Here is an 18,522-nt window from a genome sequence, read left to right on the forward strand (position 1 = left end):
CTGTCCACGTCTTCGGGCGTCACAGAATCAAACTCTTCCCAGATAATACTCACAAGACCTGCCTCTGTCCTCCCCGCTGAATCTACCCAGTCAGAGTCCAGGTGTTCCCGAATCTGAGCGATTTTGTCATACAGATACTGTACAAAATCCTCGGCTCTACCCTCCAAGGGGTCCTCCCGCGCTTCCTGGTGGAGCAGGGAGCGGGTCACCCTAAACAGGGCAGCCGGGCAATTATCTGATGACGCAATAAGAGTGGCAAAATAGTTATACTTCGCCACTTTTATCGCCACCAGGTAGGTCCTAATATGAGACCTTACCAGTGTTCGGTCAGATTCAGAATGGCTGGCCCTCCAACCACTCTCCAGGCATCTTTTCTGGCGCTTCATCTCCCTCAGCTCCTCGGTGAACCAAGGAGCCAGGCGAGATCGACGCCGGGTCAGAGGCCGCAAAGGCACGACCCGATCCAAAGCTCCAGCGGCCGCCCTATCCCAGGCGGCCACCAGCTCCTCAGTCGAGCCGTGTGCCAGAGCCTCAGGAAATGGCCCAAGCTCCGTCTGGAACCTATCAGGATCCATCAGGCGCCTGGGGCGGTACCACCTCAGTGGTTCCGCCTCCCTGCGGCGGGGTGCGGCGGTTCGAAGGTCAAAGCGAAGGAGGGAGTGATCTGACCATGACAAGGGCTCGATCACTATATCCCCTATCTCAAGATCACTCAACCACTGACCAGAGACAAAAACCAGGTCTAGCGTGTTTCCCCCCGTGTGAGTAGGGCCATGAACTAACTGGGTCAGGTCCATGGCCGTCATGGAAGCCATGAACTCCCGAGCCACCTCAGACGCCTCACCGACGGATGGCAGGTTAAAATCCCCCATGACCATAAGCCTGGGGGTGTCAACCGCCACCGCGGCTATAACGTTGAGCAGCTCGGGCAGGGCTGCCGTCACGTGGCAGGGAGCCAGGTACGTAACCAGCACACCCATCTGCACCCCATGACCCCACTTCACAAGGAGGGACTCACAACCAGCCGTCTGAGGAACAGTGACCTCCCTCGGACCAAGACCTTCTCTAATGACAACCGCCACCCCCCCCGCCCCTCCCCTGTGTCCTCGGCTGATGGAATGCACGGAAACCGGGTGGGCACATCTCAACGAGGGGAACCCCCCCTCCTGGCCCAACCAGGTCTCCGTAATACCCGCCAGGTCCGCTCCCCCCTCCTGAACAAGATCACAAATGAGGGGGGCTTTATTTACCACGGACCGGGCGTTGCACAGCATCAGCCGAAGGCCGAGGGCCTGAGGGTCTGTGCAACCTGGGGAACGAGAGGAGCATTGGAGGCCGGAGCGCACCACCGCTTGGAGCCAGCGGGCGCGTGCTCCCACAACCTGATGTGGCCCCCTGCTCCCGCCATATCTGCCCCTCCCACCCACAGTACTGATGTAATGACCATCCATAACACAAGCTCTAACCCCCACCTTGACCCCGGTTCCCGCATCTCTAGTGCCGTGCTCTTCAGCCGGCTCTGGCCTCCTCCCCGACAGGTTCTCCCCCAAACCCACCGAACCCACCCCCCTCCCAGAAACCTTTAAAACCTTATCTAAAAATTTCCCTAAAAAACCCCACAACCCCCTCCTCGCCGCATGCCACCTCTCGGGATTCCAAAATCCGTCATCAAGGTAGGCCCTCGATAGTGAGGAGGGCCAAACCTGCGAGAGGGGGGAGTCTCGCAGCGCAAGCAGGTCAGCAGCCGTAAACATCGCACAAAAACAGAGATGGAGAGTCAACTGGTCAGGGCTCCACCAGATCGTCCAATAATACTGGGTCAAAGTAGATCTTCATATCAGGAGCTGGTTCACTGCCCTCTCACGACAGTGAAAGGGGCCAGTGACATCCCCCCACGTCTGGAGGATAATTATCCCAGTCACCCTCTCACAGTGACTGGGGCAGATGACACCGACAATAAAGTCACAATAGTCCATCCTTTCATCTGGCGGATGACAAACAGCCCCCTCAGCACCTGCACACCATTTTGCCCAGTTCTCCAGTTTGGGGTCGCACAAGAAGCCAGCAATTTGTAAAGTTATTAGAAACAATGTTGATAATCCCATAGGCACAAGTTCTTCTCTGGGGCGAAAGTAGGGATAGCAGACAAAAAACCCAGTCCAAGTCCAGGGTGGGTGGCCATCAAAGGCCAACACCCACACATACCTGAGGGAAGAAGGGGGGGGAGAGAAGCCACCCGAGGCGACCAATAGAGCCCTGGTCAGCCTCCCGCCTCTCCTGTCCCAAAACTCCCCAAATCCCCAGTCTCAGCTCTGATGACAAATAAACCCCGGATAACAGGGGTCAAGGCTCAAAAAAGAGCAGATGGTAATCCTGAGGGCAAGGCAAGGCTGTCCGTATTCCCCCATCCACCTGCTACAAGTTCTTTCCACAGCTGGATGATCCGTGGCTGCCATTGCCTTCCGCCGGCGCCGCCGCCACCACCGCCGCGGCCGGCTCGTAACCGGCACCCTGGGCTCCCCATAGCGCCTCCAGGACCCCCGAAAAACGTCCGGAGAGCGTCCCAGAGATCCGTGAGGGGCGAGGGGATGAAGGGCACCTCCAAGCCGCCGCCGCCGCATAGTAACGCCGCCCGCCGCCGAAACGCTCCGGCTTCCACTCCTCCCGGCACTGACAAGCCGGAAACAGCTGTTTTTAGCAGGCCGCCGCCCCATCTCCCGCGGCGGCTTCAAACAGCGCGTCCCGCCCTGCCCTGATATTCCGGAGGGCGAAAAAGCCCTCAACAGGCAGGGTGGGCATTCCCCTCATTGGGACTGGAGCCGGAGATTGTTAAAGCGGCTCCCGAAGACCCCCTGACACCAGCGACCTCTCCATCTCCTTGCGGAGCTCAGCCGACCGCCGCCATCTTGGGACAAGCCGGAAGATGAGATAGAGTGAACTATTGAATGAAAAGGGTGAACTTAAATTAAAACAAGATTTAGAGGGTCAGGGATTCAAGATGGATTGGTTTTCATATATGCAAATATTTTCTAGATATCGAGAAGATCTTAAACAAGAAGGTTTTTATAATGTTTTGACTATTTTAGATAAGATATTAATGGGCTCTGATGACCATGTAATTAAAAAGTTATATGGATATTTGTTAGAGGTAAAATTGGAAGAAGAACAAGTTAAAGAATCAACGATTGCGTGGGGGAAAATTTTTGGTTATGGTATTGATTTAGAGAAATGGCAAAAATTGTGGTCACATAATTATAAAATGACAATGTCTACAGCATATAAGGAGAATTTGTATAAGATCTTTTACAGGTGGCATTTACCCCCGATAAGGATAGCCAGAATGTTCAAGAACAAATCGGAGAAGTGCTGGAAGTGTCATCAGACCCCAGGATCCTATTACCATATGTGGTGGACGTGCGTAGAAGCAAGGAGATTTTGGACTAAGATACACACGTGGTTGGAAAAAATGACAAAGAGACATATTGACTTTAAACCAGAGACATTTTTATTAGGGATCTTACCAGAGACATTTAATAAAAAATTGCAATATTTAATTGTGAATATCTTAACAGCAGCTAGAATTGTATTTGCAAAAAATTGGAAAGGAGAGAAGATAATTACTGATGAAGAAATAATTAAGAAAATGCTGGACTGTGCTGAAATGAGTAGATTGACATTTGAAATAAGAGAACAGGAAGATAAACAATATTATTTGATATGGGAGCTATTTTATCAATGGATAGATAATAAAGAATGGAGATGAAATATTACATATGAAATGAAATTTGGATAAAATGTGTAAACACTTGTTTTTTGTTAGAGGAAAGAACATTTGTCATAATTTAAATTTTGAAAATTTTGATAGCACGACATGATTTTAACCGATCGAAACACTGTCTGTGATTGTATGGAAGGATGATGTTTTTATGTTGTTTTTGTTTAAAAAAATTAAAAAAAACTTTTTTTTAAAAAAAAAAATAATATTAGGCAAACAGAATTGATGATAATTGATGTTTGAATCCCCAAATCTTACTCATACTAATAAACATTGCACCAGAAAGATATCTAATATTTTAACTCTTTATTCTTTTTATCTTCACTTTGATATTCAGCTCATAAATATTGATAAAGAAATTGAATAATATTAGGAAATATAATGGCATTACAGTGACTTTTTGATCCCAAAATCTTACACATACTAGTCACCATTGTATCCGAAAGTAAAGGAATTGAATTCTTCAGTTCTTTCTTCTTACTAGCTGATCCTTGGTATTCATCTCAGGTCTCAACAGAATGATGTAGCATTTAGGGAAAAAGATACATCCCAGTAATCCAGCACTAGAAGCTAAAATGGAGAAGATCTCCACAGCCAACAGGGCTTTTCCCGTGGAGCTTAGGTAAGTTGGAACAAATAGCACCCAAACACTGCAAAATACCAGCATGCTAAAGGTAATGAATTTGGTTTCATTGAAGCTGTCCGGTAATCTGCGAGCACAGAAAGCCACAAAGAAGCTGGCAAGAGCCAGGAAGCCCATGTAGCCTAGGACACAGGAGAACATGACCGGAGAGCCTTCGTTACATTCATTGATGATGGCCTCGGTCACAGAATGCATGTTCAACTGTGGGAACGGAGGGGAAGATCCTAGCCAGATGGCACAAAGGCCAACTTGGATGAGAGAGAAGAAAAGGACAATGGAGGTTGCCATCCTTCTTCCCACCCACTTCTTCATGTTGGAGCCTGGTCTGGTAGCCATGAAGGCTACAACCACAGTGAGGGTTTTGGCCAAGATGCAAGAAACAGCCATGGAGAAGATGATGCCAAAGGTTGATTGTCGGAGAAGGCAAGTGACTTCATTGGGTTGACCAATGAACAGGAGAGGACACAGGAAGCAGAAGTGGAGGGAGATAAGGAGAATGTAGGTGAGGTCCCGGTTGTTGGCTTTGACCAGAGGGCTATCTCTGTGCTTAAGAAATATTCCTAATATGAGAGCAGTGATCAAAGACAATGAAATAGAAATGGAGGCCAAAGTATACCCTAGAAGTTCCTTGTAAGAAAGGTATATTACAATTTTGTGGATGCAGTCATCTTTTCCTTTGGTTGGGTATTGGTCTTCTGGACATTTGAAGCATTTTTCCATATCTTTAAGACAGATAGACAGAAAGGAAGGAAAGAAAGATAGATTTCAGGTCAATTTGTGTATAGCATTTTGTCTCCGAAGCAGAGTTGTTGTAACATCCTATGTATGTTTATGTGTACCGATACATATGCATGTGTATAAATATATGCATCAATTTGACCTCATGAATATGACATTCAACAAGAAACCAAAAGATTGTGAGTTCTACTCACACCTTAGACAGAAAGTCAGCTGGGTGACCTTCACTCAGGGGCACCAAAAATAACATGGACTACTTTGGATTTCAAATAAGTAGAAGACCCAAAAGTGCTTTTTCAAGAGGGAACTGGGCTTTCTGGTTTTTCTTTGATGATGCTTTTTCTTCTCACCCAGGAAGCTTCTTCAGCTCTTGTACAGCTTCTTGGATGAGAAGTGAAATACCTTAGACAGAAAGCCAGCTGGATGACCTTCACTCAGAGACATCAAACATAACATGGACTGCTTTGGATTTCATATAAGTAGAAGACTAATTAAAAAATTGCCACTTCTTGAAGGATCCCATCCATTAAAGATGTGCAACTTAGAAAGCATCGATGCATTCTATATCCAAATTCTTATATGACAATATGAAAAATAAACAGCCACAAGATGTTGTTATGCCTGCAGAAAAGTCCAAAATTTTTTTACCAAGAAGTATTTGAGGTAGCTTCAAATGTGTTTTATTTTTTCTCAGCAGCCTAGCAATTAAATCACCACTGTTGTCCTCAAAGGGCTTCATAGGGACAAATTGCCCCCTCCTCAAAAAAGGGTTGCCTGTCCTAGTGAAAACATTAGACAACATTAGCATTACTACAACTACTCAATGTCTGAAAAAAGCCCAGCAGTGTTACCTCTTGGGGATAAACTAGCTGGATTGATAAACTTGTATATACAGGTTGTTCTTGGCTTATGACCACAATTGAGCCCAACATTTCTGTTGCTACGGGAGACATTTCTTAAGGTAGTTTTGCTCAATTTTATGACCTTTCTAGCAGGGGGGTATCTACTTACCTTTACTTCTGTGCAAGCACAGAAACTTTCTGATGATGTTGGGGTCAGTGGGCATACCCTCCCGCTGGTTTTATTACCGGTTCGTGCGAACTGGTCTGAACCAGGGGCACCCACCACTGCTTTCTAGCCATGGTTGACAAGTAAATCACTGCAAACGTTAAGTTAGTATCACGGTTGTTTATCAATTAAGCTGATTAAAGTCCTGGAGACTTTGTAAAACATATGATGAATGGTTGTAGGATTTGGGTTTAGCTAGTCTACAGAAAAGAAGGATTGGGGGGGACGATGACACATGATAGCAGTATTCCATTATTTGAGAGGCTGCCACAAAGAGGAGGGAGTCAATTTATTTTCCAAAGCATCAGAGGGCAGAACAAGAAACAATGAATGGAAACGAATCAAGGAGAGAAACAACCTGGAATTGTGGAGAAACTTCCTAATTGAGGACAATTAACCAGTGGAACATAAGTTGCCTTCAGAAATCATGGGCATTCCATCACTGGAGGTTTTTAAGAAGAGACTGGACAGTCACTTATCTGAAATGGTATAGGTTCTTCTGTTTGAACAGGGGGCTGGATTATTGCTATAAAATTGAGAAACAAGAGAATAGAATAAAATTACAGACTTTGGAGGTCTTCTAGTCCAACCTCCTGCTTAGTCAGGAAACCTTACGCCACTTCAGACAAATGATTATACAATCTATTCTTAAAAACTTCGAGTATTGGAGCATTTACAACTTCTAGAAGCAAGTTGTTCCACTGATTAATTGTTCTCAGTGTCAGGAAATTTCTCCTTAGTTCTAAGTTCCTTCTCTCCTTGATTAATTTCCATCCATTGCTTCTTGTCCTGCTTTCAGGTGCTTTGGAAAACAGCTTGACTCCCTCTTCTTTGGGGCAACCCCTGAGATATTGGAGCACAGCTATCATGTCATCCGTAGTCCTTCTTTTCATTAAACTAGATATACCTAGTTCCTGCAACCATTCTTCATATTTTTTTAGCCTCCAGTCCCCTAATCATCTTTGTTGCTCTTCTCTGCACTCTTTCTAGAGTCTCCACATCTTTTTTACATCGTGGTGACCAAAACTGGATGCAATATTCCAAGTGTGGCCTTACCAAGGCCTTATAAAATGGTATTAACACTTCATGTGATCTTGATTCTATCCGTCTGTTTATGCAGCCTAGAACTGTGTTGGCTTTTTTTTGGCAGCTGCTGCACACTGCTGGCTCCTATTTAAATGGTTGTCCACTAGGACTCTCTAGATCCCTCTCATAGCTACTACTATTGAGCCAGGTACCACATACAGTATACTGTACCTGTACATTTTGTTTTTCTTGCCTAATGTACCTGTCCTGTTTGAAATCTCCCCTTCTGGGCAAGGAACACAATCATAGCAGCAAAATTTCTCTCCTTCCTTCTTTTTCTTTTGATTTCCAGGATGGCACTGTTCGTTGCAGACTGAAAGAGGACAGACCTAATATAAATAGAAAATGAACTGGGATAAGAAAAATGCACCCCATATGTCTCTGTACAGCCCCCCCCTCAATATTTGAGCAAGACATAATAAAGTGTCAGATCTGCCTCAGCTTGAATCTCTAAGAAAGAACAATTCTTAACTCCATTTGTTGAGAAAGGTATATTTTACTAAAGGTCAAGTGAAATATAGTAATGCAAAGCCTGAACTAAAAATCACATGACAAAATCCCCATATCTAACTTTCCCTTCCTTATGTACCTACCAGTGCTGCCCCACCAATCTCTGTTCAAATTCAAATAAGATGTTTTCAGAACGGTTGCTTCAAGTGTGGTTTGGTGTGCAGTTATGTTCTGTTCCCAGTTGGTCGACCTTGAAGTTGTGTCTCAGGGAGATACAGTGAACTTTCTGTTTCCCTCAAATCCTCCCCTCTCTCATCCATTCTCCCTAAACCAGGGGTGTCAAACTCAAGGCCCGGGGGCAGGATGCGGCCCGTGAGGTGCTTAGATCTGGCCTGCGGGGCCTTCCTGGAAATGGTGAAGGACTGGTCCACGGGGCCTCTGTTAGCAAAAATGGAGCTCAGGGAGGCTGTGCAAGGCCCACCTGGGCTCCATTTTTGGACACAACGGCCTCCTGAAGCCCTCTGCCAGTGTTGTGGCCTTTCAGCAGCCTGTGTGGATCGTGGCTGATCCTGACGATGAGGAGGCTGGTGTGGTGTTGTGCCAGCAGCCTGCACAGCCTGCGCTCGCGTCGGACAGCGAGGAGGCCGAAGAGGATATGATGCCAGAGGCAGAGATTCAGCCAGGGCCTTCAGAACCTCCAGAGGCTCCTTCCAGTGGAGAGAGCGAAGTGGAGGAGCCTCTCCTCAATGCTTGGGCACACAGGGCTGCCAAAAGGCAGGAGTGGTTACTCAGGAAGAGAAGGTCTACTCGAGAGTAGGGCTTGAGGATAATTGGCCACTCCCTTAGCCTATTTAAGTCACACGCAGCTAATGCTTTCTTGCTAGAAACAACGTCTCATTACTACAGAGCATCTTGGAGAGCGAGCGATTTCTCATATCTGGTTTTCTGGGCTGGTTGCCAACCTTTGTCAGACTTTGTTCTTAATAACTTTGATAAGGACCCTTTGCACGGGAAGCCTACATTCTTGAAAGAGGTTTGTTTGGAATTAAACAGTGTTTGCGAAGCTTGGTGTGTGTCACATTCTCTGGGAATCCGAAGCTGGGGCAGAACAGCCAGTGAAAAGGGAGACTGTGCACTCTATTTTCGCTGGCAGAGGGCTGCAGGAGGCCATCACGGTCAAAAAAAGAGCCTTGAGAAGTAACATTCTTTTGGCTATGCCACCCTGGCCACACCCCCTGGCCACATGCCCCTCCCACCCAAGATAAACACAACCCTGATGCAGCCCTCAATGAAATAGATTTTGACACCCCTGTGCTAGAATTATGGCAGACTGGCACCAAGTGGAAGCAAAGGGCAAACGTGAGGTCACAACTGACATATACAGAAGTCATCACATTTTCAGAAATAGGCTGCAGTTGTTTGACACCTGCATTTTGCATCCAGTATGTGAAACAGGGCTCTTGCGCTCTAGGTACTGAACCTACAAGATAAATCATTGCGTAATATTTGGCATTTTCATTTTAATCGTAGTCCTCACCTGGACTACGGCAATGCTCTCTACATGGGGTTCCCCTTGAAGAGCACCCGGAGGCTCCAACTGGTCCAGAATGCGGCCGCACGGGTAGTTACGGGAGCTGCATGGCGCTCCCACATAACACCTCTCCTGCGTGAGCTGCACTGGCTCCCAGTGGTCTTCTAGGTGCGCTTCAAGGTGTTGGTTATCACCTTTAAAGCGCTCCATGGCATAGGACCTGGATATCTTCGAGACCGCCTGCTGCTACCAATGGCCTCCCACTGACTTGTATGCTCCCACAGAGAGGGCCTCCTCAGGGTGCCATCGGCCAAACAATGTAGACTGGTGGCCCCCAGGGGGAGGGCCTTTTCTGTGGGGGCACCTGCCCTCTGGAATCAGCTGCCCCCAGAGATACGAAGAATCCAAGACCTCAGTGCCTTCCGCCGTGCCCTGAAGACCTTTCTTTTTCAGCAAACCGGGCTGGCTTAACACATTTTTAAATGTTTTTAATAGGTTTGTTATTGTTTTTTAATTATGGGGCCAATTGCATATATATCTTTTTAACTGTATTTTAATGTTTGTATTTATGTTTTTACTTTGGCTGTGCACCACCCTGAGCCCTCCAGGAGAAGGGCAGTATATAAATCTGATAATAAATAAATAAATAAATAAATAAATAAATAAATAAATAAATAAATAAATAAATAATCAAGACCCAAATGTTCTTTAGAGAAAACCCCTCACTGGACTGGAGAATACAGGGGGAATCAGGATCAGCAAGAACATGGTTTAAGTGATTCAATGACAGCCTTTGGATATCTCTGTTAGGCTTAGATAGTAGATATACAGTAGTGGCCAAAATTGTGGAAACCTTTTGGGAAAAGTGCATTTTTGAGGTTTGATAGCTAATAACACCACTTTTTTTTTTGGGGGGGGGAGTTTCAAGATAATCCTATTCCACTGCTGGAATGGCCTGGGAACAGCCCAGACCTTAACCCAATTGAAAATCTATGGAGCCGACTAAAGAAACTTGTTAGTCAGAAGCCACCCAGCAATAAAACCCAGTTTATAGAAGCAATCATTCCATCTTGGTTTCACATCATAACAGCTGCAGATTTAAAAGACTTGGTTCACTCCACGGGAACAGTGTAAGGCTGTAATTCATGCTAAAGGTTACCCAACTAAGTACGAACTGACATGGTGATAATTTTTGTATATCTCATTTTTTCTATGGTGATAATTTTTGTATATCTCGTTGTTTCTACGTGTTTCCCTTTTCTTCTTTATACTGTAACTGCTATTCTAATAGCAAATCTTTCATAAAAGTTATTGCATTACATTCTTGATTAAAGGAGCCTTGGTGGCGCAGTGGACTAAGTGCTGTTAAAGTAGTACTTAGCTGCCAGCTGCCTGCAATTACTGCAAGTTCAAATCTCACCAGGCTCAAGGTTGACTCAGCCTTCCATCCTTTCGAGGCAGGTAAAATGAGGACCCGGATTGTGAGGGCAATAAGATGACTTTGTATAAAAAAAGAACACCACTTGGGGGGTGGGGGGGGCGAAAGCCCTACTAAGCAGGTATATACAAAAGTATGAAGGCTATTGCTTAATGCATTGTAAGCCGCCCTGAGTCTCCAGAAAAGGGCGACATATAAAATCGAACTAATAAATAATAAATTATCTTTCCATTGATATATAATGTTATGGTACTACTCCCCCCCAAAGAAAGAAAATAGAAAATACACTTTCCCCAAAAAGTTTTCACAATTTTGGCCACTACTGTAATATAGCACTAACAATAGTACTTAGACATATCTACTGCTTGACAGTGCTTTATAGCACCCTCTAAGCAGTTTACAGAGTCAGCATATTGCCCCCAACAATCTGGGTCCTCATTTTACTAACCTAGGAAGAATGGAAGGCTGAGTCAACCATGAGCCAGTCAGGATCGAACTGCTGGCTGTAGGCAGAGTTAACCTGCAATGCTGCATTCTATTCACTAGGCCACCATGCAACTCGTATATGATATAGTGTAATAGTATTATGATATAATATTATCATAAGGGCAAGCATTGTCTGGAAACATCTCTGCCTCTTCCTATTATTCATAAAATAAATATTATGAACCACATGGAGAAAGGAGAGTCCTTTGCGAACCCAAAGAGTTGCACCTGATTGAAGACTCTGTGCCACAAAATCATGTTCTCATTAATTCTGAATTCTTCTCCACCGGGTGCATCTGGCTCTACCCATCCAACTTTCACTCTTTCAAAAGACCTGTTTGGAAAAGTCACCATGTTCACAATGTCAAATCCGCCTCTTATTTCCTTTCGCTCATTAAAGGACACCATGTCGTTCGCTGAATTGTTGAAGGAAACCCTTTTCAGATATGGGTGGAGCTGATTGAAAAACCAAGAGTAAGAAAACATGTATTATTTAGAAAGAGGTAAAGAAAAGAAGTTAACGATGAATTAAAGATTTCATTTATTTGTTAACAGAATAACAGAATTGGAAGGGACTTTGGAGTTCTTCTAATCCAACATTTGCTCAAGCAGGAGACTCCATACCATTCCAGACAAATGACCATCCAGTCTCTTTTTAAAAACCTCCAATCATGGACTACCCACAACTGCTGGAGGCAAGCCATTCCACTGATTAATTGTTCTCACTGTCAGGAAATTTCTTCTTAATTCTAGGTTGCTTCTCGCCTTGATTAGTTTCCAGCCGTTGTTTCTTCTCTTGCCATCTGGTGCTTTGAAGAATGGGCTCATCCCCCTCTTCTTTGTGACATCCACTCATATTGGAATACTGCTATCATATCAACCCTAGTCCTTCTGTTTACTAGACTAGACCTGCCCAACTTCTGCAACCATTCTTCATATATTTTAGTCTCTAGCTCCCTAATCTATTTGGTTGCTGTTCTCTGCACTCTTTCCAGAATTTGTTTTAAGTTATGGTGACACTAATTCCAATGATTAAGTTCTATCAAGAAATATTAGGACCTTACAGAACTCAAATGAGTTTTGGGATAAGTTTTCTTCTATCCACCCTTGCAGTCCTTGCCCATAATAATTCAAAGAACTAAGATATTTTTGAAGAAGAGTTGTTACATTTTCCATAGCTAAGCTTCTAGGAACCTCATTTGAGTCTGTCATCTGCACCTCTATAACTGTCTGGTTTGGCTCTGTAACCCAACAAGACAGACAGAGACTTCAACGGATAATTAGAACTGCAGAAAAAACAATTGCTACCAATCTGCCTTCCACTGAGGACCTATATACTGAACGAGTAAAAAAGAGGGCTGTGAAAATATCTACAGACCCCTCACATCCTGGACATAAATTGTTTCAACTTCTACCCTCAAAACGACGCTATAGGGAACTGCACACCAGAACAACAAGACACAAGGAGAGTTTTTCCCCCGAATGCCATCACTCTGCTAAACAACCAATTCCCACAACACTGTCAAATTAACTACTATGACTGTATTACTATTCTTCTTCTCATCCTTACTAGTATTTATCTCTTCCCACTTACGGCTATATCCATGTTGCTTGTATCTTTACAACTTATATTGTTTTTATTGTTTCCTAGTACAATTTGATTGCATCTTAGCATCCTATGACTATTACTAAGTGTTGTATCTTATGATTCTTGACGAATATATATATTTTTTTTCTTTATGTACACTGAGAGCATATGCACCAAAGATGAATTCCTTGTGCGTCTAGTCACCCTTGGCCAAAAAAAAGAATTCTATTCTATTCTATTCTATTCTATTCTATTCTATTCTATTCTATTCTATTCTATTCTATTCTATTCTATTCTATTCTATTCTATTCTATTCTATTTCACTGTCATGTGTTTTAACTCTGATAGAGAAAATAGCCACATTGTTTGATTTTGCAGAATATGTTTAAGACACCAAATCTATGAAATTGTATAGATTCATCAAGTACCCATGGAAAGGACATGTATGACTGTTCATAAATTTTCAGCTAGAGATAAAGTTCAGGAAAAGTTCAATCAGTCATTGTAACAAAAACAATCCTGTTTTAGGTGCCATTATTACCAGCCACGGCTGAAGTTCTACAAGATCAACAGAGCCGGCCCTCTTGGTAGATCTCTGGAAGGATTGAGATGAGAACATGGCATGCAAAGCATGAACTGTTGCATAAACACCATTATAGATACTGTAGCTATGTCCAATGGTATGCATTTCAAACAGGTGTCCAGGCAGATCTTCCAAATTTTCTTTCCCACTACACATTTCATCATCCTTTAATGACATATCAGGATTTGGGAGAAAACAGTCAAATGCTTGCTCCCAAAAGTCCTTAAAGAAACCATCTTCTCGGGCCCAGGAAGGTTCTACCATCTGGAGAAAAGTTTTGAATCCCTGAAGTTCTCTTAAGTGAACCATAAAAGAAATGGCTCCTTGGAATAAATCAAGATCCCAACCTCTCTGAATTCCTGGGAGTATGAAATTAATCCCACTTGTCATGATCCAGACCTTTCTGAATGAGTCCTGTTCTTTATTTGCAGGGTCTTGCACGAATACAATGGCCCTCAGCCGTGCTATTGTCACCGATTCTCCATAAATGATGAATGTATTAGCTTTATGATCAGTCAATGGAACGTGGATATGTGATGCTTTATCAATAATGGGTTCCAAGTTATCCAAACTAATTTCATGCGGGATTCGTTCTGTGTAAGCTGTGCATATTCCATGCTGGAAAAGCAATAATTCCATGGTCTGCAAGAATTTCTCTCCATTGTTATTATCAAGGGCCATGAGCCCTATCCATGTCCACCCAAAATATTGGAGCAACTGGATGATTCCAGAGTATTGGTGAGCTTCATTTGGGACCATGGAATAAAATGAAGGGACTTGGATGTCATAAAGCTTCTGAGGGACCAATGATCCATATGTGAGCTAAACCAGAATATAACAAGGGGAAAAAAAACAATAAGATAAAACAGTGGTGGAATATTTATCTCTACAGAGATAATGCTTAAGCAGTTTGTTCATGTACAGAGAGCTAAAGTGAATGAGTTTTTGAGGAATATTTTAAAGGCATTAGAGCATAATGCAGCATACTCCAAAGCACCTGAAGGCAGGAAAAGAAGCATTGGATGGAACCTAATCAAGGAGACAACCAGCCTAGAACTAAGGAGAATTTTTTTTGACAGTTAGAACAATTAATCAATGGAATGACTTGCCTCCAACATTGGAGGTTTTTAAGAAGAAATTAGACAGTGATTTGTCTAATCACTGTCTAATTTCCTGCTTGAGCCGAGGGTTGGACTAGAAGACTTCCAAAGTCCCTTCCAACTCTACTATTCTCTCATTCAGTTTCAACTGTTTTTATTTTTTTAGTCCAGTCCTGTCCTTTGATTGCTTTTTGCCTACTGCAAGCAAAATCCTACCTGTGGTAACTTGTAGAGATCCAGAATGTCCGCCATATGAAAAGAGGTATCAGAACCAAGTCCTCCAATGATGGCTATCAGATTCCTTTGCCTGGCACATTTGTAGTTGGGAAGAAAGCTAATTGATTTGAAGAGCAGATCCAAGGTGGTGCGATAAGTCATCCTTGCATCATAGTAGCTGTCGTAGATATGGAACCCAAGAGTAATATTAAGCAAGATCTGGGCATTCTCATTGATCTCCTTCACAGCAAAGGCCAGGGCAAGGGCGTGCTGATGGAACTTTGTGACTACACTGCAAAATAAAAATAATAAAAATAAAAATAAGGTTCAACTTTTTTCATTAAGCCAGAGAGAACAAATGCATTCATAATTTACAAACTTACTCTCCAAACAAATCAATCAATAACAACTTCACTGTAATGATACTCTTTTTCTCCCTGTGTTTTCTAAAAGCTGTGATATACCACTTCTCAAATCCTCACCCCCCAAAAAAATATTGATGATGAAGTACCATGTCTGGATTAGAAAGACAGCTACATGAACTGGTAGAAATTGTATTATTTATTTATTTCAAAAGAAAAATGTTCATCTTCTGAATCTGTGGTCAACATTCCAGGCATTTCTTATGTCAATTGTAATTTAGAACATACAGTAGAGAATGGAACAATATTCACCTTCTTCTTATTTTATGATCAGAAATATGGACTTTTATTCAATTTTATTTTCTTTCTTTCCATCATTTATATTGACTGTTTCCCTAGGAACTATCATTAAGTGCTGTACCTTATGATTCTTGACGAATGTATCTTTTCTTTTATGTACACTGGGAGCATATGCACCAAGACAAATTCCTTGTGTGTTCAATCACACTTGGCCAATAAAGAATTCTATTCTATTCTATTCTATTCTATTCTATTCTATTCTATTCTATTCTATTCTATTCTATTCTATTCTATTCTATTCTACTCTACTCTACTCTATTCTATTCTATTATCTATCTTTGTGTCTGTACTGAAGAAAATTGGAAGACAATTCTTTTTTTAATCATTTTTAAGCCTTCCCCCTTTTGATGCTATCTCCCCTAATTTTTACTTTTCTATTGTTTGCTATTTTATCTTTTTGGTTTTTAATTTAATACAGTTAAAATGTAGTTACTGTCCTTTCTCTGCTAACCCCCTGCTTAGGCAGGAAACCCTACACCACTTCAGACAAATGGTTATCCAACATCTGCTTAAAAATCTCCAGTGTTGGAGCATTCACAACTTCTGGAGGCAAGTTGTTCCATTGATTAATTGTTCTAACTTTCAGGAAATTTATCCTTAGTTCTAAGTTGCTCCTCTCCTTGATTAGTTTCCATCCATTGCTCCTTGTCCTGCCCTCAGGTGCTTTGGAGAATAGTTTGACTCCCTCTTCTTCATGGCAGCCCCCTTAGATATTGGAACACTGCTCTCATGTCACTCCTAGTCCTTCTTTTCATTAAACTAGACATACCCAGTTCCTGCAACCGTTCTTCATATGTTTTAGCCTCCAGTCCCCTAATCATCTTTGTTGCTCTTCTCTGCGCTCTTTCTAGAGTCTCCACATCTTTTTTACATTGTGGCGACCAAAACTATATGCAGGATTCCAAGTGTGGCCTTACCAAGGCCTTATAAAGTGGTATTAACACTTCATCTGATCTTGATTCTATCCCTCTGTTTAAGCAGCCTAGAACTGTGTTGGCTTTTTTGGAAGCTGCTGCAGACTGCTGGCTCACATTTAAATAGTTGTCCACTAGGACTCCAAGATCCCTCTCACAGTTATTACTATTGAGCAAGGTACTATATATCTGTACATTGCACAAGTCAAAAAGAGGGCTGTGAAAATATCTAGAGACCCTCACATCCTGGACATAAATTGTTTCAATTTCTACCCTCAAAATGATGCTATAAAGCACTGCACACCAAAACAACTAGACACAATTTTTTCCCCGAATGCCATCACTCTGCTTAACAATTAATTTCCACAACACTGTCAAATAATTTACTAAGACTGTATTACTATTATTCTTCTCTTCTTTACTAGTATCTATCTCTTTCCACTTATTACTATAACCAGCATCGACTTCCCATCGCCCGATGCGTTCCAACAGAGAGGGCCTACTCAGGGTGCCGTCGGCTAGACAATGTCAGCTGGCGACCCCCAGGTGTAGAGCCTTCTCTGTGGCCGCGCCCACCCTTTGGAATCAACTTCCCGTGGGTCTTCGGCTGGCCCCCGACCTTCGTACCTTCCGCCATGATCTTAAGACCTGGCAGTTTAAACGCCCCAGCCAGAACTGATGGGGTCTACTGTTTTAAATTGGTTTTTAGTCTGTTTTTAGTATGTTTTAAATTGTATTTATTGGGATTGTTTCGTTTGATGTGAGCCGCCCTGAGTCCTCTGGAGAGAGGGCGGCATATAAATCCAATAAATAATAATAATAATAATAATAATAATAATAATAATAATAATAATAATAATAATAATAATAATAATATTACAACAACCATGTTTCTTGTACCTTTCAATTTATATTGTTTTTATTTGTTTCTTAGTACGATTTGATATCTTATTAGTAACCTTGACTATCACTAAGTGTTGTATCTTTTTATTCTTGATGAATGTATTTTATTCTCCTTATGTACACTGAGAGCATACGCACCAAAGACAAATTCCTTGTGTGTCCAATCACACTTGGCCAATAAAGAATTCTATTCTATTCTATTCTATTCTATTCTATTCTATTCTATTCTATTCTATTCTATTCTATTCTATTCTATCATATAAGAACAGAGGAGATGCATCATAAATTATTTCTTAATTGGGGGAACTTGCTTTCTTTTCTCAGAAAACTGAGTCAGTATTGCAAAATGAAAACTGTGTTTACCCGATGGTGTCATGCTCTGGCTAATTAATTACTACCCAGTTTGATATTCTAAAAATCAATAAAACAACCCAGTCTATCATTGACTTGTCTTAAACATTCCATAACTTGTTCCCTTCACATACATAATCATGATAAGTTGCCTCGTTCTTGACAGCCTGCCTAATGCCAGCCGATGCAGAGGGACAGAGAAATGTTTCTTACTCTGAAAATTCAAATTGGCGTTGAGAAGGCTCATCATCAAATGACAATTCTCTGAATCCATAGATGATCTGAGAAATCAGCCCACCGATGAGGAAGTCACCTGGCTGGTACCATTCATGAGGAACATGAAGAACATTACTTAAGCAACATTTCAGACCACCTGTTCTTCCCACCGTGATAAGAACAAAGCCCCAAAGTATTGACTGTGTCTCCATCTCATAGCAAAGGTTGCCTTTCTAGATGATTTCAACTGCCAGCTTCAGTGGTTCCTAATTTTGGCCACCAAACAAGGAAACATACAAATGCATGAATACCAATGGAGGGTGTCAGCATTTCCTTTACAGATAGGTGTTTAAAGGGTGGTGGAATTTTATAGATCAAATCCTATGAACCCTGCCTCCTGTTGGCTCCTGCTCCCACTGTCAAACAGCAGTGTAGACAAGTTCAGACTTACTTCTTATTTTTCTACTGAGAGATTGGTGAAGAATTTGGCTGGATGAAATTACAGTGTCTTGGTGAATTCCAGGGAGAGAACTACTTCTTCAGTATTTGAATACTAAATAACAATTTTGGTAACAAATATGCATCACAAGAATCTTCTGCTACATGGGGCAGAAGAAAAAATGTAATTCCCCAAGAGAGCAAAGTACAATAACTTTGAGTAAACAGCACAAGAAGAAATTCTGTCCTATCAAATGATTGGACATCCAGTTGTTG

At 42.5% G+C, this 18,522-nt stretch overlaps 1 protein-coding gene across 1 annotated transcript; it reads right to left on the bottom strand.

The window, feature by feature from the left end:
• Positions 1 to 4,238: 4,238 nt before the first annotated feature.
• On the bottom strand, positions 4,239 to 16,975 carry LOC139324805 (vomeronasal type-2 receptor 26-like). Its single transcript, XM_070954554.1, has 6 exons — positions 16,842 to 16,975; positions 14,703 to 14,994; positions 13,345 to 14,208; positions 11,444 to 11,671; positions 7,513 to 7,639; positions 4,239 to 5,140 (listed from the first exon to the last, which is right to left on the bottom strand). Exons 1-6 carry the CDS (start codon positions 16,973 to 16,975, stop codon positions 4,239 to 4,241), a joined length of 2,547 nt encoding a protein of 848 aa, XP_070810655.1.
• Between the last annotated feature and the right edge of the window lie 1,547 nt (positions 16,976 to 18,522).

This window comes from Pituophis catenifer, unplaced genomic scaffold (genome assembly GCF_029215685.1).
Source record: "Pituophis catenifer annectens isolate HBS135680 unplaced genomic scaffold, rPitCat1.0.hap2 SCAF_15, whole genome shotgun sequence".
Classification (NCBI taxonomy): Eukaryota; Metazoa; Chordata; class Lepidosauria; order Squamata; family Colubridae; genus Pituophis; species Pituophis catenifer.

Bases quoted from the DNA above. Each gene is read 5' to 3' on its own strand.
- LOC139324805 (XM_070954554.1), bottom strand. From the start codon at position 16,975: ATGGCGGAAGGTACGAAGGTCGGGGGCCAGCCGAAGACCCACGGGAAG. The intron at 11,672-13,344 runs GTAATAATGGCA...TTTTTCAATCAG, and splicing joins TAGAACTTCAGCCGTGGCTG to CTCCACCCATATCTGAAAAG. The intron at 5,141-7,512 runs GTACATTAGGCA...TCTGTCTTAAAG, and splicing joins GGAGATTTCAAACAGGACAG to ATATGGAAAAATGCTTCAAA.